Source organism: Trichomycterus rosablanca, chromosome 14, assembly GCF_030014385.1.
Source record: "Trichomycterus rosablanca isolate fTriRos1 chromosome 14, fTriRos1.hap1, whole genome shotgun sequence".
Lineage (NCBI taxonomy): Eukaryota > Metazoa > Chordata > Actinopteri > Siluriformes > Trichomycteridae > Trichomycterus > Trichomycterus rosablanca.
Genome location: NC_086001.1, coordinates 9,458,765 through 9,481,237, shown reverse-complemented (window position 1 = coordinate 9,481,237; position 22,473 = coordinate 9,458,765). Strand labels below are relative to the sequence as shown.

At 38.2% G+C, this 22,473-nt stretch overlaps 1 protein-coding gene across 1 annotated transcript in view; it reads right to left on the bottom strand.

The window, feature by feature from the left end:
* Window positions 1-22,473, bottom strand: part of lrba (LPS-responsive vesicle trafficking, beach and anchor containing) — a 244,934-nt gene that overhangs the window by 120,658 nt on the left and 101,803 nt on the right. Inside the window, exon 36 of the mRNA XM_063009084.1 lies at window positions 14,477-14,643. Within this exon, the coding sequence (XP_062865154.1) occupies window positions 14,477-14,643 (167 nt within the window). The remainder of the gene's footprint in view (window positions 1-14,476; window positions 14,644-22,473) is intronic.

Genomic DNA, 22,473 nt, shown 5'->3' with positions numbered 1-22,473 from the left:
ATTTTATTTCTAAAATACCTCGTGAGCTGTTTCGGAAACAGTAACAGGCTGCAGTTTGGACATCCCTGCTTTATATCATTAGTGTAAACAAATGCCCGCTGTAAGGTTCTACCATAAACAGACATCATGGCATTGATTAGCCCTTCGGTTAATTTATGTTACGTCCACACAAGTCTCGAAATTGTTGTCCATGGTCACTGCAGATGTGCTACAGCTGTGGTAAACAGAGGTGGGTTCAGAATGCTGAAGTATTATTTTAATAGCTACATTTCACCCAGCAAAGAAAAAAAGCTCACATATTGACACAAGGACAAAACGATGTCCATCAATCAGTCTCGTGTGCTACATGCACCATTAGCACAAACACCGAGCCCTGAGGAGAGAAAGGCCACATTTACACATGGAGCACGCCGCCCCTCGTGAATAATGATGCTTTTCTCTAAAGCTGCTCTCATCTCGAGTGTGTCATGGCTTGTCTGGATGTATTCTGAGGAGATACTGTGCAGGAGTTCATTTCTGGCCCTGTAGATTACTATTTAAACGACAGCGATATGACCTTTCGGCAGCGCCAGGCTTTCATACATCACTTTCTCCCCACTTGTCGAGCGATTGCGCGGCAGACGGAGCAAGACCGACAGGGAGGGGGGGGGGGTTATTCGCGCCTTTTCTCATTAACGCCACGCCTCGGACCGCTCCATATCTCGGCAGATTATTTCTTTTGATTTGCATAAACCGTGTGTTTGTGGGAATTGAATAGATGACCGGAATAATCTGTCACACTGATGTTTGCTGGGAAGAGCCCGGCGTACTTTGCGCACGTGCCAGTGTATGTTAATCCTGCAGCTCCTAATGCGCTTTGTAAGGGTGGAACCGGGGTCACGCGCCTCCGAAAAATGATGAATATAGCGGAATGAATGATTTTATTTTACTTCACGATCTCAGACTGGATTGATAAGGGCATTTTTTGCATAATAGTTTTTAAATGTGAATTTTTGTGTATTAATCAACGTCACTAGGTGTTCTCCTGTCAGACTGAAAAAATACTAATAACAAAGACTGATTAAAAACACTTAAGTAAAAATCATTTTAAATGTAATGTGTTTTTTTGCTGGAGGAATGAAATAAAACTACTTTGTTGAACAAAGATGATCTAAAAAAATAGGACACAAATTATTTTCTATAGTTTTTTAACATGGACCATGACAAAAAATATAAATAAAAATATAATAAAATATAATAAAATCTTTGAAAAGCAGAGATAGCTTATAGGTTAAGGTACTAGACTGGAAATCAGAAGGTCACGATTCAAGCCCCACCATTGCCTCAACTGCTTGCACAGTATACAGACACTTACAGATAAGTCGATTTGAATAATAGCATCTGCTAAATGCCATAAATAAAATATATATAAAAAATGTAGAAGCACAATTGATTCTCTCTATTAAATCAAACATTTCTGTGTGCAATAATACGTTGTTAGTTATTATAACACCGTAACTCTACTTGGATCCTTGACACTGCTGTATAAAAGCTAAATCCTTACTCCACTGATCCCCTCCAACCTGTCAGACACATTTCTTACCGCTGCTTGCACACAATGTAAATGAGGTTTAATTAACAGTGGTTTGATATCGTACTCCCTCCTATTAAGAGTGATTATACACAGCCCTAACACAAAAGCCTCGAGTGTAGCAGCTAATTTACTCACTGCGCTGGTGTGCATTTCTGACTTATGTTTATTACAGGGATCTTCATGTGAGTGTTGTTTAAAAGCAGACCAATGAAAAACACACAAGGACAGGACAAGAAAAGAAAAGTACAACACAGGAAAGGACAAGATTAATATATATATATACATACATACATACATACATACATACATACAAAGAAAAAAGGAAAGTAAAAGACAAACAAAAAGAAAAAAAAATAAGAAAAAGCAAGAAAAGAAAGAAAAACAGAAAGAAAAGAAAAAAGAAAGAAAAAAGAAAGAAAGTAAGAAAAAGAGAAAGAAAAACAAAGAAAGAAAAACAGAAAGAAAGAGACATATAGACAGACAGAAAGAAAGAAAGTAAGAAAAAAGAAAGAAAAACAAAGAAAGAAAAACAGAGAGACAGACATACAGACAGAAAGAAAAAAAGAAAGAAAAACAAAGAAAGAAAAACAGAAAGAAAGAAAAACAGAAAGAAAGAAAGACAAAGAAAGAAAAACAGAAAGAGAGACAGACATACAGACAGAAAGAAAAAAGAAAGAAAAACAAAGAAAGAAAAACAGAAAGAAAGAAACAAAGAACAAAAGAAAAACAGAAAGAAAGAAAAACAGAAAGAAAGACAGACATACAGACAGAAAACAGAAAGAAAGAAAGAAAAACAGAAAGAAAGAAAAACAGAATGAAAGAAAGAAAGAAAAGCTCAGGAAGAAAGAGAAAGAAAGACAGACAGACAGAAAGAAAAAAAGAAAAAGAAAGAAAGAAAAGTTTAAGCTAAATGTTAAATAAATAAAAAGATAAGAAAAAGAAAGAAAACACAAGGCAAAAAGAAAAAAAGAGTTGGAAGTGTAAAAGTGTTATATGGAGTGAAAGCAGAACATAAAGAAAAAAAGGTCATCTAAAAAGAGGACGAGTAGCAGAGATAGGAAGCGGGAGTCAGAACACAGGGATTAGTTTTATGTGTCTCTCTGCTGGCTTGTGCTGTCGCTGCAGAAAGCTGTCTCTCTGTGGCACTAAGATAAAGGAGATTTTTTTGGTAAATGGTGAAAGTGCTGAAATAAATGAGCAGGAGGGTAATTACTGCAGCACAGAGAGCACCATCTATCACACACACACACACACACACACTCACACTCACACACACACACACACACACACACACACACACACACACGACCCAGAGACTCAGTGCTAACGGCTTCAAGTCAAAGGAGAAAATCAATACTGCCCTGATATTACTGACACGCTGAGAGAGAGAGAGAGAGAGAGAGAGAGAGAGAGAGAGAGAGAGAGACTATATGCCCCAAAGTATGTGGATACCTGACCATAAGCTTGTTACAACATATCCTCCCGAAACAATTAGAGTCCTTTCTTTGCAGCTATAACAGCCTCCACTTACATAATAAAATGTGTCTGTGCAAACGTCTGTGGTCAGACACTAAAGTTGAACAAGAAGGTCTGAAACTGATGTTCCAATTCATCCCAAAGTTGTTTAATGCTCAAACTGTGCCTTCTTGAACCTCACATATGCACAGGGGTGCAATCATGATGAAACGGTTATGGACCCTTCCCCAAACTGTTGTACTAAATTGTAAAGTGTTTGCTTTGTATAGATGATATAATACAACTGTTAGCAGTGGATGTGACTAAAACACCTAAAAATATTTTAAAAAGTGATGTGTATAATGATATTGTAATATAAATATTATTTATTATTTGTGCATGTTTGTTTTTAAATTATATAAACATATAATAATTGCCTCATTATTATTTAAATTACATAAATGTATAAAATGTACATATTTTAAATTATATAAAAGTATATTAATGGTGTTATTATTAACAATTATTATTTATTATTATAAGTATATAAGTACAAAATAATTTTCTTGTTACTGTTTGAATTATAAAAATGCATAATCATTTCTTTTTTATTTAAAAGATATAAAGGTATAACAATTTTGTATTTTTTAAGTATATAAGTGCAAATTCATTTTCTTGTTACTGTTTGACTAATATAAGCACATAATTCTCTTTTATCTAAATTATATAAAGATATAATTCCTTGTTTATTTTTTAATTATAAAACCCCTAAATAATTTCCTTGTTATTCTTTCAATTATATAAATCTATAATATATAAATGTTTATACAACAGTTAGTTCCGACCTTACAATCTGATTGGTTGAGAAGCGTTCTAACCGTGCTGATATTCGTGACAACAGCACGGCCTTTTCACACCACAACTGTATTACTCCGCTGACGCGTTGCCAGTAACGACAAGCTTCATGCACACAAACGCGCACGCAGGCGACACCGACCTTATTTCCCGTTCACGTTTTAAATCCGTTATCTGATATACAATCTAGCGCACTGTGTAGGGAACATAAATCAATTGTCTAATATATTGTCTAGTGCACTATGTAGTGAACATGAATGCGTTATCCGATACACAATCTAGTGCACTATGTAGGGAACATTAATGTGTTTGTAATGCGAACAGTTAGCTTAATAGCCCAGTTAGCAGCTCCTAAAAGATCTGTTATCACCCATAATCCTTTGGTGTGTGCAAGATGTTTTTTGTTTCATTTTTTTCTCTTCTGAGGTTCTTGCCTTCTTCTTCTTCTTGTTCTTACCTCCCTGAGTTTTTGCAACTTGGGATGTCTGCTTTGTAGTGTTAAACTTTATATTCGTTGTGGAACTACTTTTTGGTGGAAGGTATTGTCAATATTAAAGCATATTTATTATGAAATTCAGGGCTTCTTTGATTTTCTTTCTTTATTTTGTAAAAACTGTTGTATAAAAGCAATAGAACACTTGAGGTCGTGCGTTATCGCGAATAACATCACGGCTGTGATGATCTACGACACTACGGCACTGCAATCTGCGACCGAATCACAGCCGAGATGTTATTCACGATAACACACTCCCTCTCGTGTTCTATTGCTTAAATAACATTTCTGTTATTATTTAAATTATATAAACACATAATAGTTTCCTTGTTATTATTTAAATTATATTAACACAAATTCATTATTTATTTTTTAATTATATAACCATTTAATAATGTTCTTGTTATTGTTTAAATTATATAAATGTATAACATTGTTGTTATTATTTAAATTACATAAACACAATAATGTTGTTGCTAATGTTTAATTTATATAAATGTACAATAATTTTGTTTCTATTTAAATGATATAAACACAATAATTGACTTCTAATTATTTCAGTTATATAAACTATAATACTTTCCTTGTTTTTAACATTCTATTAACATAATTTATTGTTTATTATTTTAATCATATTGATGCATAATGATTTTTAACGTTTAGTGCATTTTGATTCTTTAAAGCGTAAAGAATTCAGGCTGCAGAATCAGACGTGACGACATTATAAGTTGCTGCAAACAGGGCAGTCAAAATTCAGCACGGTGCTGATGTGTGTGTGATATCCACAGCTCTCAATATAAATACCAATCATTAGCGGCTAGGAATTTCAATTCCATGACACCATGTCTGTTACCAGTTAATTAGTTTATTATCACTGTTTTACCCAAAAATCCTTTTTGGGATTTCTTAGTAAAGACAAAAACACAAAAAAATGTTACAAAAAAAATTACAATTTCAAAAACTGAACCATTTATAATAATAATAATTATTATTTGTTTTTGTTCAGTACTTGTTAAAGCCACCTTTCCCAGATATTACAGGCAATAGTCATTCAAATTAATTTCAATTCATGATGCACATAAACGTATTTTTGTTTTAACTCTTTTTACCAAATTCTTCAAATTCTGTCAGGTTATCTGGGAAGTTAATCGTGAGAAGTACAGCAATCTCACCAATAATGACTGGACACCTTAAGAACCTCAAATCCAAGCCAAAAAAATTCTGACCACAATATGAGAAAGACACAAACTATTAATATTGTTATTAATAATAATAATACGTATTATTGTTGTTGTTGTTTATTGTTATCATTTAATTAAATAAAATAAGAAAGGGCATTGCACATCTTAGGCTTGTGTGTGGTTGCATGTTGATGGACAGTTCTCGGGCAGTCCAGTGAGCTTGTGTAGCCTCTTGTTTACCCGCTGCCCGGTTGCTGCTCTAGTTATTTTAACACTATAACAGGCGATCTGAACTTACTAAACAGCAATGTTCAACAGGTAGATAATAGCTAGATGAACTTTTTGATAAAAAGGTTGTAGCTTTAGAAATGGACATGCATAATTCCCATAATTATTTTTATTTAAATTTGCCATCTAGAGATACATTTGTTCCGAATCAAATGCTTGGGAGTCAGTACTATTAAGAATCGATTCCCTAGTCTCAGGTATTAGAAACAAATAATAATTCTGGAGTTCAGTCCTGACACAGTAACTGAATTTGCTCTATAAATGTGAAGTTGTTTAACGTGAATGATGATATTTATTTGGGTTTTAACACCATGTTTAACACATATTGTGTGTGTGTGTGTGTGTGTTTCCCTTGGTGTTTTATAACTAGATTCCATTACAGCAAAGTGTAGGAGAGGGGAATCAACTCAAAGAGAGATAACACACACACACACACGCACACACACACGCACGCACATGGAGATCTTCAGAAGCCGTTAATACGTCGAGGTTTGACACTCTGTTTCTGTTTTCTGCCACTGTGCTGTATACACACACTGAGCACTGTGTTTTCATTAGCACATTTTTTAATTCACACACACACACACACACACACACACACACACACACACACACACACACACACACACACACTATTCCAGAGAACTGTAGAGAACTTACAGCTAGCAGACTAAGTTTTTAATGTAAGAACAAACACCCTAACATCTGGCAGCTATGTTCCTAGAATGACAGCAAGCTCATCCGATAATCCAGGACTATGCACAGCTAGCATGCCAGTGCCAACAGTGTAAACAGACAGCTAGATTTAGTAAGCGATTTGTGCCCGTTTTAAGGCAGAATTTAACTCAATAATGTACAGAAAACACACAGTTTATGCACCATGTACATTTTCTTCCAATCTAGTTGTATGCAGTTACTCTGGTTATGTCTCTCCTTCACTGCTCCAGACCCCGACCCTGGGCGAGAAGGGCCGTACCTAACACACACACCTTCTGACACGTTCGCCCCTGGTCTGAGACGAACATTAAACTGTTTGGGCAAAACAGCACTATGTCTGCAGGCCACTTGACTAATATTATGACAACTGTGAAGCATGGTGGTGGTAGCCGGTTACTTGCTATTGAAATAAATACACATTTATTTATTAAAATAAAAAATTAAAGTCATGTTTTACACTCTTTGTTTACATTCATGGCAGGGCAGGTAGTTACTGGTTACACAAGATTCACCAGTTAAAGTTTAATGTCAAACACAGTCATGGACAATTTTGTATCTCCAGTTTACCTCACTTGCACGTCTTTGGACTGAAAACCGAAGCCAGACACGGGGAGAACATGCAAACTCCAAACAGAAAGGAACTGGACCGCTCCACCTGGGAATCAAACCCAGGACCTTCTTGCGGGGAGGTGACAAGGCTACCCACCGAGCCACAGTGCCGCCAAAATAAATAAATAAATGTAGAATTACATAAGTCCAGTAGGAGTGGACGAACCCTCTATGAAGCACCTGACCTCAACACTATTGATCGTTTTGAATGAATATGGGACGTGGGTTATTAGCCAGTCCTTCCATCCAACAATAGTCACAGACACACTCTGGGGTGCAGGTGGTGGGAGAAACACCAATTAACACCCAATGTTTTTGGAATGGGATGCCCAAAGAACCCATGCTAAAGTGCCACTACCTTGACTAACATCCCCTGATCACTATACACACACTGGGAGCTTAGCATGGTAAAGTCTAATGATCCCACACACACAGTAGGAGCTGAAATGCCTGTTTACTTCTCAAGTCTGCAGGTGGATGAAGAAAAAAGATGGGAAGATAAGCAAAACGACAGCTGGTGTCTTTCTCTCCCTCTTTCTCACTCTCTCGCTGTCTCTCTCAATCCTTGATGGGATGTTTGCACATGCCTCCGGAGTGTTTATAGCTAAAGCAAGCCATTAATGGTGCTCGTTATGTAGCTAACATAAATAGCCCTTGGCTGATCTTTCTGTTTTGACATACTGTAATGCTTTAAGCGTTGTGGGTGTGTGTGAATGAGTGAGCGTGTGAGCCAGAGAGAGAGAGAAAGCAAGAGCATGAGAGAGAGAGAGAGAGAGCTTATAAACCCATTTATGGCTCTCACAGGTCAGAGTGTGATAGGCGGCTTTAAATCAGAAAGAATGATTAACAAAAGAGATGATGGCAAAAGCAGGTTGCTTAGCTTAGCATCATCAGCGTTGAGTGTCATCATCGTGTTCACTGCCCCTACGAGGACATTCCAAATGATTGGTCCTGTCATGTGACATTCCAATTTTTTTCTATTTTATTTATGGATTTTTTCCCTTTTTCTCCCAGTTTAACATAGCCAATTAGTCTTCCACTTTTGGGGACCCTGACCGTGTCTGAGGGGGGTATATTTACACGCTCCCTGCGACCCGTGAGCACTCCACCGACCCCCTCTTACTCGCCCATACTTCGGTGGATTCGTGACACACTGATCTCCGTGCTCCTCCATTTCTGCATAGGCTCCTTGGGCTACTAACCAAAGTCCTTACACAGCATCGAAGACCCCACCTCTTTTTAAAGTCTGGTCTTTTCCCACCCAGCAGACTTAGTGGCCAATTAGTGGTCTGCAGCCAGCACTGCCAATTGTGTCTGCTAGGGGGTGCCCAGCCAACCAGTAGCAGAGCTAAGATTTGAACTTGAGAAGTTCAGAATCCCAGCACTGGTGTGCTAGTGGAATATGATGCTGAACCACCTGGGCAGTAATAATGATTAAGTCCCACACCGCCGCAGACGCAGAGCTGGGATTTGAACTCTCAACATTTTAATTGATAGTCCAAAGCTCTACCTACAATACTACCACTCACTGTCCCAGGAAGCATTTCACCCTTTTTACTCGTAGGAAGTAGCTCTTTATTATGAATTGCCTTTGCATGGATTACAAAAGTTCATCTTGATACACTCCTTGTTTCTACACTCACTGTCCATTTTATCAGCTCCACTTACTATATAGAAGCACTTTGTAGTTTTACAAATACTGACTGTAGTCCATCTGTTTCTCTGCATGCTTTGTTAGCCAACTTTCATGCTGTTCTTTAATGGTCAGGACCCCCACAGGACCACCACAGAGCAGGTATTATTTAGGTAGAGGATCATTTTCAGCACTGCAGTGACACTGACATGGTGGTGGTGTGTTAGTGTGTGTTGTGCCGGTATGAGTAGATAAGACACAGCACCTCACTGTCACTGCTAGACTGAGAATAGTCCACCAACCAAAAACATCCAGCCAACAGCGCCCCGTGGGCAGCGTCCTGTGACCACTGATGAAGGTCTAGAAGATGACCAACTCAAACAGCAGCAATAGATAAGTGATCGTCTCCGACTTTACATCTACAAGGTGGACCAACTAGGTAGGAGTGTCTAATAGAGTGGTCAGTGAGTGGACACAGTATTTAAAAACTCCAGCAGTGCTGCTGTGTCTGATCCACTCATACCAGCACAACACACACTAACACACCACCACCATGTCAGTGTCACTGCAGTACTGAGAATGATCCACTACCTAAATAATACCTGCTCTGTGGTGGTCCTGGAAGAGTACTGACCATTAAAGAACTGCAAGAAAGGGGGCTAACAAAGCATGCAGAGAAACAGATGGACTACAGTCAGTAATTGTAGAACTACAATATGCTTCTATATGGTAAATGGACAGTGCGTGTAAAAACAAGGAGGTGGTCAATATATACATTTCTCAGTATTTGATACTAGGGCTGGGTATCGCCACTAATTTCCTGGATCGATTCGATTCCGATTCACAAGGTCCCGATTCGATTCGATCTTCGATTTTCGATTCAACACATTTAGGCATATTTGAGTTACATTAACAGGTTTTGTTTAAATATGTACAGATGTACAGAGAACGAATGTGATAATTGTACAAAGAACACTCATTATTAAAAATATTTGTTTTTACATAAATAAGTAATCCACAACAAAAAACAGTAACATAATTTTTTTTTTTTTATTATTATTTTATATGTCTGACACGCTACAACAATGTATGTGTAATGTAAACATACACCTGGCTGTTGCACAGCTTATGCCAAGTTCACACTACACAACTTTCTGATTTGCCGGGTCGCTGTACAGTTCACACTGCACGACTGATGGGTGATGGGGGGTGGGGGGGTTCACATCTACACCATCTATCACCAGGAGGAATCTCAGATTTACATTTTCATTTTCAGCATTTAGCAGACGCTTTTATCCAAAGCGACTTACACAATGAGCAACTGAGGGTTAAGGGCCTTGCTCAGGGACCCAACAGTGGCAACTTGGTGGTGGCGGGGCTTGAACCGGCAACCTTCTGTTTACTAGTCCAGTACCTTAACCACTGAGCTATCACTGCCCTTAGATGAGTCTGTCTGCTCTCCCAAACTACGTTTTGTCACAAAAACACACGTGAGAAGTGACGAGGGGTTTAATGAAACCACGTCCTAAAATACACTCCAACAAGTAGCGAGCGATCAAAGTTTGTGCGCTGATGAGCAGCGTAATATCAAAGAGAATAAAATAAAGGAATCTGAGTGGATTTGGCAACACGACCAACAGGGATTGTTCTGAAGTTGGAGGTTAATAAATATTTTGTTTTGTAGAGAACGATAACTATATTACGCCCCTGCTCCACTTGTTTACAACCTCTCCCGTGTGTTTCCCCTCGCTGTTTCACATAGATTAAGAGCCGAGTTGCTCCCGAGCCGGCAAATCTAGCGCGGACCAGTCGCCGAAAATCAGGGCAGAAATCGTGTCGTGTGAACCAGGCATTACAGGAGCTTCTGCCATGCTGAACTGATGTGCAGGTCAGATCTCGTTGCACAAAAAAACAGCGGCTGGTCACGCGAGATTAAAGACGGTTACAGATTTCCGAGTACACCGTAAAAAGGGGCTCATTTAAAAGATCGATCTCGCGTTTATATGAATCGATATCGGATCATTCAAATAAAGATCGATTCGAATCGAAAAATCGATTTTATAAACCCACCCCTATTTGATACGACTGGAAATTTGTGAAATTATGTCACTTTTTGAATCCTATCTTTTCTATTACAGCACATGCTCAGACGATTTTAACCATGTGGATCTGATCTGCTCAGCACAAGCTTGTTTAAGTTAATACATTGGCAGCCATTGTTCGACTATTCAAAATACGACCAAACTGAACTCTAGAAACGTCAAAAACTCACATACATTTTTAAAATATTCAACATCTTTCAAGAAAGAGGCTCATTTCCCCCCAAATATCCCAAAACATGAATAAGTGAAAACATGAACAAGGGATTACATTCTAATCCATCAATCCACAACTACGCCGTTACACAATATTAAACTCACGCACACACACGCAACAGGCCAGTGTTTACCCAGAGCGCTCTGGGAAAGCGATGAGCCGATAAGGCCGAGGCCCTCGAGACGTCCGCGCTCGCGTACACACAGAGATCTAGATTTACTCGAGTGTAAGATGAGCCGATTAATACGACGGATCAGCAGGCTGGTTAAGAGTCCATTTCCTCCTGTGTGTATCGCTGTACAGAACCCAGAGTAAACACCAGAAATCATTAGCGTTCTTCTATACACCAGGACACACAAACGTCGGACGTACAGCACTGCTACAGTATAATGTAAACACATCGTGAGGAACAAGGACACACGAGTCAACAGTATTGAGTATACGTACAGCTAAAAAGCAAGAGGAAATAATTAAAAAAAGGAAAGAATTAAGACAAAAATGATTAAATATATGTAAAAGCTGAGGCACTAAACCTGTTACTCTTTCAAAAGTGTAAGAGGGAATTAGAAAAGCTAATCTACCTGCTGGCAAGTAAACCCAGCTATCTGCCGAACCACCATGACACCCATACAGTATAGTAAAGACATAGATGTGTCTATAAGTGTGTGTGAGAGAGAAAGAGAGACAAGAACCAAGAACCTTCTGATTACTAGTCCAGTACCTTAGACGCTGAGCTATGACAGCCACTGTGTTGTGTGTCATCCCCCCCCCACTTTTCTCCCACTTTAGCGCATCCAATTTCTACCCGTCAATCATCCTCTGACTAATGCTGGTCCCTGCTACTGATTGGGGAGGACGAGGCTGCTCCACGCCCCCTCCGACACGTGCACAGCAATCGACCATCTTATCACCTACACTTGACGAGTGCAGTGCAGTACAGCGCTGTGTACGGAGAGCCACACCCTCTACCGCACTCCTTTCCCATCTCCGTGCAGGCGCCACCAACCAGCCAGCAGAGGTCGTAATCGCACTAGTCTGAGAGAGAGTCCCCATCCGGCTTAATCCCGCCCCTTATCTGGTTTACCACTAGTTTACCACTGCAGTGCAGATACATTCATCCCAGTAACTACAGTACTACAGTAAAATACTGGTTGTACATGAGGGACCAGTGTTGAAGTGTGAGAAAACGAACCCTAAATATTGATTGGTTTTGGCGTTATCGATAGGTTGTCCATGCCAGGTCAGCAAGCAGCCAGCAAAACACTTCAGTCCTCACTGTTCTCTTTCTGTTTTCTCTGGATCGATAAGAACGCATTCTGTTTCAATTTCACACACATTGATTTTCCTCTGTGTAAGACCAGCGTTCATCTTTCAAAGAGGTGAATTTGATTTAGTGCAGAAAAATTGGCGCACCTGTCTGAGAGGGTTCCTGTCACAAAAGGAGAGGAAGAGAGAGGAGGAGGAAGAAAGGAAGAAAGGGTGGATGGATGGATGAATGAATGGATGGATCAATAAAGAAAGAAAAAAGGAAGGAATAAAGAATGGATGGATGGACGGACAGACGGATGGATGGGTCAATGGATAAAGAAAAAAAGGAACGAAGGATGGGTGAATGGACGGCTGGATGGAAGGAAGAAAGAAAGAAATGATGATGGGTGGATGGATGGATGGACAGATGGATGGATAAAGAAAGGAACAAAGAAGAGATGGATGGATGGATGGATGATTGTACAGATGGATGGATGGATGGATTAAGAAAGGAACGAAGAAGAGATGGATGGATGGATGGATGATTGTACAGATGGATGGATGGATGATTGTACAGATGGATGGATGGATGGATTAAGAAAGGAATGAAGGAAGGAAGGATGGATGGATGGATGGATGGATAAAGAAAGGAACGAGGGAAGGATGGATGGATTGATGGATGATTGGACAGATTGATGGATGGATACGAGGAACGAGGAATAGATGGATGGATGAACGGATGGATGACTGGACGGATGAATGGATGGATGAATGGCTGAATGGATGGATAAAGAAAGAAACGATGCATGGATGGGTGGATGGATGACTGGATGGATGGATGATTAGACGGATGAATGGATGGATTGATGGATGGATGAACGGATGAATGACTGGACGGATGGATGGATGGATGAACGGATGAATGACTGGACGGATGGATGGATGGATGAACGGATGGATGACTGGACGGATGGATGGATGGATGGATGAACGGATGAATGACTGGACGGATGGATGGATGAATGGCTGGATGGATGGATAAAGAAAGAAACGATGGATGGATGGGTGGATGGATGACTGGATGGATGGATGATTAGACGGATGAATAGATGGATGATTGGATCAATGGATAAAGAAAAAAAGAACAAAGGACGGATGGATGAATGGACGGATGACTGGATGGATGAATGGCTGGATGGATGGATAAAGAAAGAAACGAAGGATGGATGGGTGGATGAATGGATGGCTGATAGATGGATGATTAGACAGATGTATGGATAAATGGATTAATGGATAAATGGATGGATGATTAGATGGATAAATGGATGGATGATTGGATCAATGGATAAAGAAAAAAAAAAAAAGGACGGACAGATGGATGGACGGATGGAAAGAAGGAAAAATTAAGTAAAAGTGTGTGTGTGTCATAGATATTGAGATACAGACTGCAGACCAGCAAGTGGAAGATAAAAAACAACAAGCTGCAAAAAGGAAAATTCCTATTATCATCCTTTTATTGAATAGAGACTGTTGGGAATACAAGTTTCACACACACACACACACACACACACACACACACACACAGACACACAGGGACAGACACACACAGACACACACAGACACACACAGACACACATACCCCTATAAAATTAAATTGAACTTTCATTGATAAATAGAAAGAAAGGAGAGAAAAGAGCCATGCTGACCCAAACAGGTATAGGCTGGAGGTAGGGGTGCAGCCGTTATTGTTTACAGTGTTGATTCATATTACAGAATGGCTTCCATGTTATCTTAGACACATACAATATACACACAGACAGGTAACAGTGTGTTACATACATACTGGTGTGTTACTTGTGTAGACGTGTGTCGCATGTGTGTTACGACTAATACAGATGTGTGTCACCTGGACTGCAGTGTATAAATATTGAAATTACATCACAGTCAGCAAAAAGTTGCACCAAAATCCTCACGTCTTGGCCTGACCACGCCCCTTTTTCAGAGCGACACAAACATCTATAAGACTTTATAAAATGCAAACCTGTTTAGAATGGGGGTGACTAGTTAGACAGAGCAGTACCTTTGTTAGATATGCTGGGGTGTGTTACCTGTGGGTGGAGCTGCTCCAGGCTCCATGTCTGTCGGTCAGGATGTTGATGATCTTTTGGATCAGCTGTGTGGAGGTAACGTGGTCCCGGTATTTGGCAGCTCTGATCAGGTGATCGCACATCTTCTCCTCATCGCGCTTCTCCGCAGCGTACTGAGCACAATGTGACTGAAACACACACAGACCGATTTCCATTGTTAAAATGTATAAAATAAATAAATGTCGAGTGGTGACCTTCAGCGTTCTGTTTTACAAGGTGGCAACTTGGGAAGGTAGCATGTGTAAGCAAAAATTATATTCTCATATTATAACGTAGAATTATTTATTTATTAGGATTTTAGTCATGTTTTACACACTTCGGTTACATTCATGACAGGACAGGTAGTACTGGATACCCTAACCCTGGAGTTACCAGTTTAAGTTTAATGTCAGACACAGTCATGGACAACTTTGTATCTCCAATGTACCTCACTTGCACGTCTTTGGACTGTGGGAGGAAACCAGAGCACCCGGAGGAAACCCATGCAGACACAGGGAGAACATGCAAACTCCACACAAAAAGAACTCATACCATTCCACCTGGGGATCGAACCCAGGTCCTTCTTGCTGTGAGGCGACAGTGCTACCCACCAAGCCACCGTGCCGCCCCTATTATGTGTAGTGTGAGCTGTACAGCGATCTGAACACTTTGATAGTCGTGTAGTGTGAACTTAGCATTAGCATGTTACACACACACACACACACACACACACACACACACACACACACACACACACACACACTTAAAGGTCTTACTAATAAGAGCAGCTTTAGATAATGATGGAGTCATCACATAATGTTATAATGATACTGCAGTCACATGTAAGCGAACTGTATTTGCAATAGCAAATATAACTTTGAATAAGAATCTGGCTGTGTGTGTGTGTGTGTGTGTGTGTGTGTGTGTGTGTGTGTGTAACCCTATACACACAGGAAACAAATGGAACTCTGGGTCATTTCCAAGCTTGTGTCACTGTGATTAATAACACTGGACATGTATTTCCTAATGCCTCTGGGCTACTCCAAAAAAATGCAGAAAATACCCATAATGCAACGGGGTGCGTGGTTTTCTGTCGCAACGCGTTATCAGAAAGGCTTTAAAGCAATACGTGACGGAGCAGCAGAACATCTTGTGGTTAATATGGGAAATATCTCTGATAAACATGTAGCATGTCATCCTATAGTGCTAAGACATTAAATCAAACAACTCGGGAAGTTGATGATTAACCGGTTAACTGATAACTTGTTAGGTTAATGCTGCTGGTTAAAAAAATCATTTTAATTCTTTTTAATAACAGCTCGGAGCTATAGATCTCGCTCTTTCTGGCCGACTTGAGACTCTTGGTGTGTATGCGCTACTTTTAGGTACAACTACAGTTCCAACCCAAACATGATACTTTTAAATGTATTTATGTCATTAAAATCATGAACGACGGAACTATTACACATTAAAATTACAAGCGGAAGCTGTTTTGTGTCAGTATGGAGTCTGACGTCTCATGTTAAACTCTGCACATGTGGCCCGTGTGTAACTTTACAGCTTTAGAAAAATGATGTGGATATTAAGCATCATGTCCCAGTATAAAGGCAGAAATCTGTTAGCTAGCTTATAATTACTTCACTAATGTTTTTGTTTATTAGGATTTAACGTCATGTTTTACACTTTGGTTACATTCATGACAGAAACGGTAGCTACTCATTACATTAAAGTTCATCAGTTCACAAGGTTAAATGGAACACAGTCATGGACGATTTTATATCTCCAATTCACCTCACTTGCATGTCTTTGGACTGTGGGAGGAAACTGGAGCACCCGGAGTAAACCCACGCCGACACGGGGAGAACATGCAAACTCCAAACAGAAAGGACCCGGACCGCCCCACCTAAGGATCGAACCCAGCACCTTCTTGCTGTGAGGCGACAGTGCTACCCACCGAGCCACTGTGCCGCCCAGAAACTTTTTAATGCATTTTTGTCATTAAAATCATGAACGACATGACTATTGCACATTAAAATTACAAGTGAAAGCTGTTGTGTCAGTATCTAGTCTTACTGCATGTTAACCTCTGCAAATTTTGCACATGTGGCTCTGTGTGTGTGTGTAACTTTACAGGTTTAGAAAAATGATGTGGATATTTTGCATCATGCCCCAGTATAAAGACAGAAATCTGTTCATCAGCTTATTATAAATACACTTATAATATCAGGAGGAGCTTTAATGTACTGAATGCATCTCTATTATTTGTCTGCACTATATTATTGGTTAGTTAGCGCTTGTAATGAGACCACTTTCGCTACATCGCAATGCTTTTCGTTAAATAAAGTACAAAGACTTGGTAATGTGAAACTCTGTGATGTGTCTACATTTTGATGGGATGCTATGAGCTTTCAATTATTATCAATTATATAAATTATTGTCAATTATCAATTATCCATCAACTAATGATGGATGATTATAAAGAATTAGCTAATTTTGTACACCACAAACAACTGTCTAAATTCTTAGATGCCTAAAAATGCTGCCTACTGAGGTGCCTTAATTCTGAGCGATAATCTGACTGACTAACAAAGGAGCATCCAATGCTTTCTTAGCGGTGAAGGCAATCCCAGCATTCAGTGCGGCACAACATATGACGTACGAATGTGAAGTTCTTTTACATTTGAGTTCTTTTCAAATGTAAGTAAATCTCGTTGAGTTTTAATGTGTATAAAGGTGTACACGTGTCATTTATTGTCAGTGTCAGTGACGATGTAACGATGTAACCGATGTAACCGTTTTCGGTACACATGGAGGGAGATGTTAGCTGGCATGCTAGCAGGTTGTGCCGCCTCAGCCCATTGGTTTGAATTGCCTGAGGCTAAATGTGTTAGCTTAGTAAGTAAAACTGAGGTGACGTGATCAACGTAATCTCTAAGTAGTGTGTCCAAATAATCTGCCTTATAAATTTGATGTCTTATTAGAATCCTCTTTACCTAGGGCAGCTGGCCAGCTAGGCAGTAAGCAGCAAGGCAGCTCACTAGGTTTCCAGACAGACCTCATGTGTACTGTATAAACACAATATTATCTACTGGTTTACTCTTATGTGTGTATATTCTTTGCAACTCAAGGGCAAAGACTGGACCACTGTAGAATTGAAACCCAGACAGCCTCCACCACCCCCATGTCGACAAACACGTGCACACACACACACACACACACACACACACACACACACACACACAATGCAAACACAGACACACAGAAATGGAAGGTTTTGTGTAAGAAAGCAATCAGACTGAAAGGTTAACGTCTCTATGTGATCTCTCCTAATGCAATTCCCTCAGTGTGTGTTACGGCCCAAATTCAATTAGCATTGTGTGTGTGTGTATGAGGCGGTACACACACTGAAGCTCCTTCTAAATAGCCCTCCTCTCCAATTTGGCAGTCGCCTCGTCACGTATGACAGCAAATCCATTGAGACAAACATTGGACCTTTTCTTAATGATCAATCTGCGTCTCGTTCCGCAGTGCTTAACTGGACATTGACCTTCCAGCACAGACGCTATCACACAGAGTGGTCTGAATATAAACACACACACACACACACAGATGTGCACTCACGCAAACAGTAAAACAAACACACACATGTGCACACACAAACAGTAACAAACAAATAGACAGCAATGGATTATAAAGACAAAAAAACAAAAAAATAATACCACAAAAGAGTAACAGAGAAATTAGGAATAAAAATGCTAAAGAAAGAAGTCAAAAGTATGTTATTTTGCATTTTTTATTAAAAAAAAAAAACATTTCATGTTAATTATTTTATGTAAAAAAAATCCCAAGTACATTTTTATATCCCCCAAGTAGTTATTATTATTATTATTTATTTTGTATTATTATTATTATTATTATTATTATGATTAAAATAATGATGATAATAATAATAATTATTATTATTATATTATGATTGTTTTGTTATTATTCTGATCATGATTTAAAAAATGACAATAATAAAAATTATTATTATTATTTTATTAATATTGTTATTATTATTATTTTATTAGTGGTAGTAGTATTATTATTACGATCATGATAATGATTATTATAATTATTATTGCTATTACAATAACAATAATAATCATTATGATATAAATAATTATTATTGTATAAATAATTATTATTATATAAATATTAACAATTTCACAATTGAACAATTTTAGTGCAGTGTTTTCATAGTTCACTCACTAATGCTAATGTGCTAATAGAGGAACTATTAGAGAGGAATAAGAAAGTCAGGGTGTACTGTAGTGTAATAGTGTTAGACAGAGTAATTATATTCGTCTGCTCCTGCGCTGTGTTTCTTGTCACTACGTCGGACGTTCAGAACACGTTACACCACAACGACTATCACATAGTTGAGAATTTTTTCTCTTTCTTGCTTGTCTGGGAGAAGCTCTCGTTCTACAGATGCCAAGGAAAGCTGGACATTAAGTAAAAACACATGTAGCTGTGACACACACACACACACACACACACACACACACACACACACTCATGCACAACACAAGTATGATAGGGTGAACAACATAATTGTCTTTGGAGTAGAGAGACTTGGCACATTGCGATGACACCTCATGTTCTGGTCAGGACACACAAATTATTATGCATCAAGATTCAACATTAGAGTGGTCCAGTCAATGTCCTGACCAAATACAAATAGGGATGCTGTGGTGAGACATATACATATACAGTATATACTGTATATATACTGTATATATATATATATATATATATATATATATATATATATGCTTTCGATCAGGCATAACATTGTGATCACCTTCCTAAAACAGCCCTGACCCGTTGAGGCATGGACTCCACTAGACCCCTGAAGGTGTGCTGTGGTATCTGGCACCAAGATGTTAGCAGCAGATCCTTTAACTCCTGTAAGCTGCGAGGTTGGGCCTCCATAGATCAGACTTGTTTGTCCAGCCCATGACCCTGTCGCCGGTTTACCACTGTTCCCTTCATTGGACCACTTTTAATAGAACTGTTTGTTAAAAATCATGCTTCATATACAAAAGTGGTTTCTGTGAATTTGACCTTCATGCTGTATGTTTCTCATTGCTCTTGACCATCTACAGGCCACAAGATTTGAAACAAACATGGTAAAAAGGTTCCAGGGGACAGAGCAGGAGATAAATGGACAGAGAAAGGCAACAAAAAAAGACTACAAGAGAGATTTAAAAAATGACGCCTCAGAAGTATGGTGCTGAACAAAAGTCGGGAAATGACATTGCACGACAGACGCTTCAATTCAGGACCGATGCTCCTGTCAACCTCTCCATCGATTTCCCTCCACGCACGTCAGACAGACGAGTGCAGGGTGAACAAGTACAAAAAAATAATAACGAATAGAAGAGAGAAAGCGAGATGGAGAGGGTGTCCTGCCCTTGACGGCCGTGGCGGGCATCAAGGTTAACACAGTCGAAACAACTTATCACGAGACTATCGCTTTCTGTGTCCCTGTTTCCTCCCTCCCTGGCTTAAACCCCTCACTCCCTCCTTCATCCTCTCCTTCTCTAATGGACTGCTCACAATGAACGGGTGGCAGACTCTTCGTCTTCTTCCTCCTCTTCTCCCCCTTTCATCATTCCTCAAGTCGAGGACTTCAAGGTCAAGAGAATGGGGAATTAAATGCGTCCTTTTGGGGAGACAAAGAGACAAATGGGGTAGAGGACGAGGAAGAAAAATGAATGTGTCGAAGAGGGAAGGAAACGCGGTGGATGAAGAACATGGAGCAAAGCATGCAAAGAATAAGATTCCTTTAAAGATGCCATTATAACCACCACTTTGGGTTATTACACTTTATTATCACAGCACCGCTTTTGAATTACAGTAAGAAACATTTTATTTGAAGGGTATCGACACGGGGCCTGTGTAACACCATTCTGCAGGATTTACAATTTGTGAGGTTGCATTAAATAATTAGTGTGACCTTATTTTATTTATTTACTTTTTTAATGGTTGAGTGGAAAACCCAGCAAAGAGCAAACCGGGGTGGCACGGGGGTTTAAAGAGTTCAAGTAACTGGTGACACAGTGGCAATCTGCATGTATGTGGCTGGGGCAATTGTGGGGGATTAAATTCTTGACAAATGCCTTGAAAACCAAGCAAACACATGATCTGTTAACCAGACCAGATAAATGTATTCACTTTACATTCATGTATTCAGGTCTTACAAATTGCAGCTAAAAACCAAGTTTTATACAGTCCAATCCTCCAAAGCCTTATGGGTTCATTTGTTTTTAATATTTATTTATGTTCCAACTATAATTGTCCTTAAGGTTGGGAAAGGCGCTATACAAAATTAAACTTAAATTAAATTATTATTATTATTATTGTTATTATTATTATTACTTTAACTACTATTATTAATAAAAAATTATTATTATTACTTCAACAACTATTATTAATAAAAATTATTATTATTACTTTAACTACTATTATTAATACAAATTATTATTACTTCAACTACTATTATTAATAAAAATTATTTTTATCATCATTACTACTACTACCACTATTATTAAGTTTTTATTATTAACACAATGTTTTTATTATTATTATCAGTACTATTACTACTACAACTACTATTATAAAAAAAAAAAATTATATTAATATTATTGTTATCATCATTACTATTACTACTACTACCAGTATTTTAATACAGCTTTTATTATTATTATTAATACAATTACTATTATTATTATTATTGCAATTATTATTATTATTATCATCAGTATTACCACAACTACTATTAATACAATTATTACTATTATTATTATTATCGTCATCATAATTACTATTACTACTACTACCAGTATTATTAATAAAATTTGTATTATTATTAATACAATTATTATTATCATCATCACTATTACTACTACAACTATTATGAAAACAATTTGTATTATTATTAATACAATTATTTTATTTTTTTATCATTATTATTATTATTATCGTCATCATCGTTACTATTACTACTACTGCCAGTATTATTAATACAATTTTGATTAATAATAATTATTATTATTATCATTATTACTACTGTTGTATTATTCATTGTATTACTACTACAATTACTTTTATTAATAAATTTTTTATTATTATCATTATTATTATCATTATTATTATTATCATTATTATTTCTATGTCAATTTAACTGTTTACAGTGTGGCACACAAATTAAATATAATTACTAATTAAAATAATAACCATAAAATAAAATATATATATATAATTCAGTTGCCTTCATTAACAAAGTTGTCATGAAAGTGTTAAATTTTTATGGCAATTTTTTAAATGTAACTGTAAATGTCGAGACCCGGCACCAGGCTTTAAACAAGCTTCTACTCTCTCTGCCTGGCTGTTGTTCACATGCAAAACAGAATGTCGGAAAAACAGCTTGACCATCTCACTCGGAGAAGCGAGGCAGATTACTTACAAACTTCAAATGTAAAAAGCAGAAACACATTATATCTTCCAAATTAGTTTTGGGAATTTAATTTGTATTTATAAAGCTTGTAAAACCAGAATAAACTCCCAAAATTACTAGTATACAGTGGTATAGCTAAAAGCTAAGCCATGGCCATAATGCTAAACATCACAGTGGTGGAAATATTTACAGCTGTGTTTTTATCTGACCCCAGACTCTCAAGTCACTCTCTTACTTTCTGTCTCTTTCCTCACTTCAATCGAAAGGATTCTTCCTGTATCAGACAGAACAGTAAAAGATAATTGGATTTGTTCTGTGGGTATCAGTGTGTCCATCAAGACCCCCCACCACTCACTGTGATCTCAGCCACGATAACTCAGGATCACATTGTGTGTGTTTGTGTGGCTTTTGTACACACAGATGCACTAGGTGGCCACCTGACAATGAGCTTGTTGGCCTTCTGACTTAAAAGTAG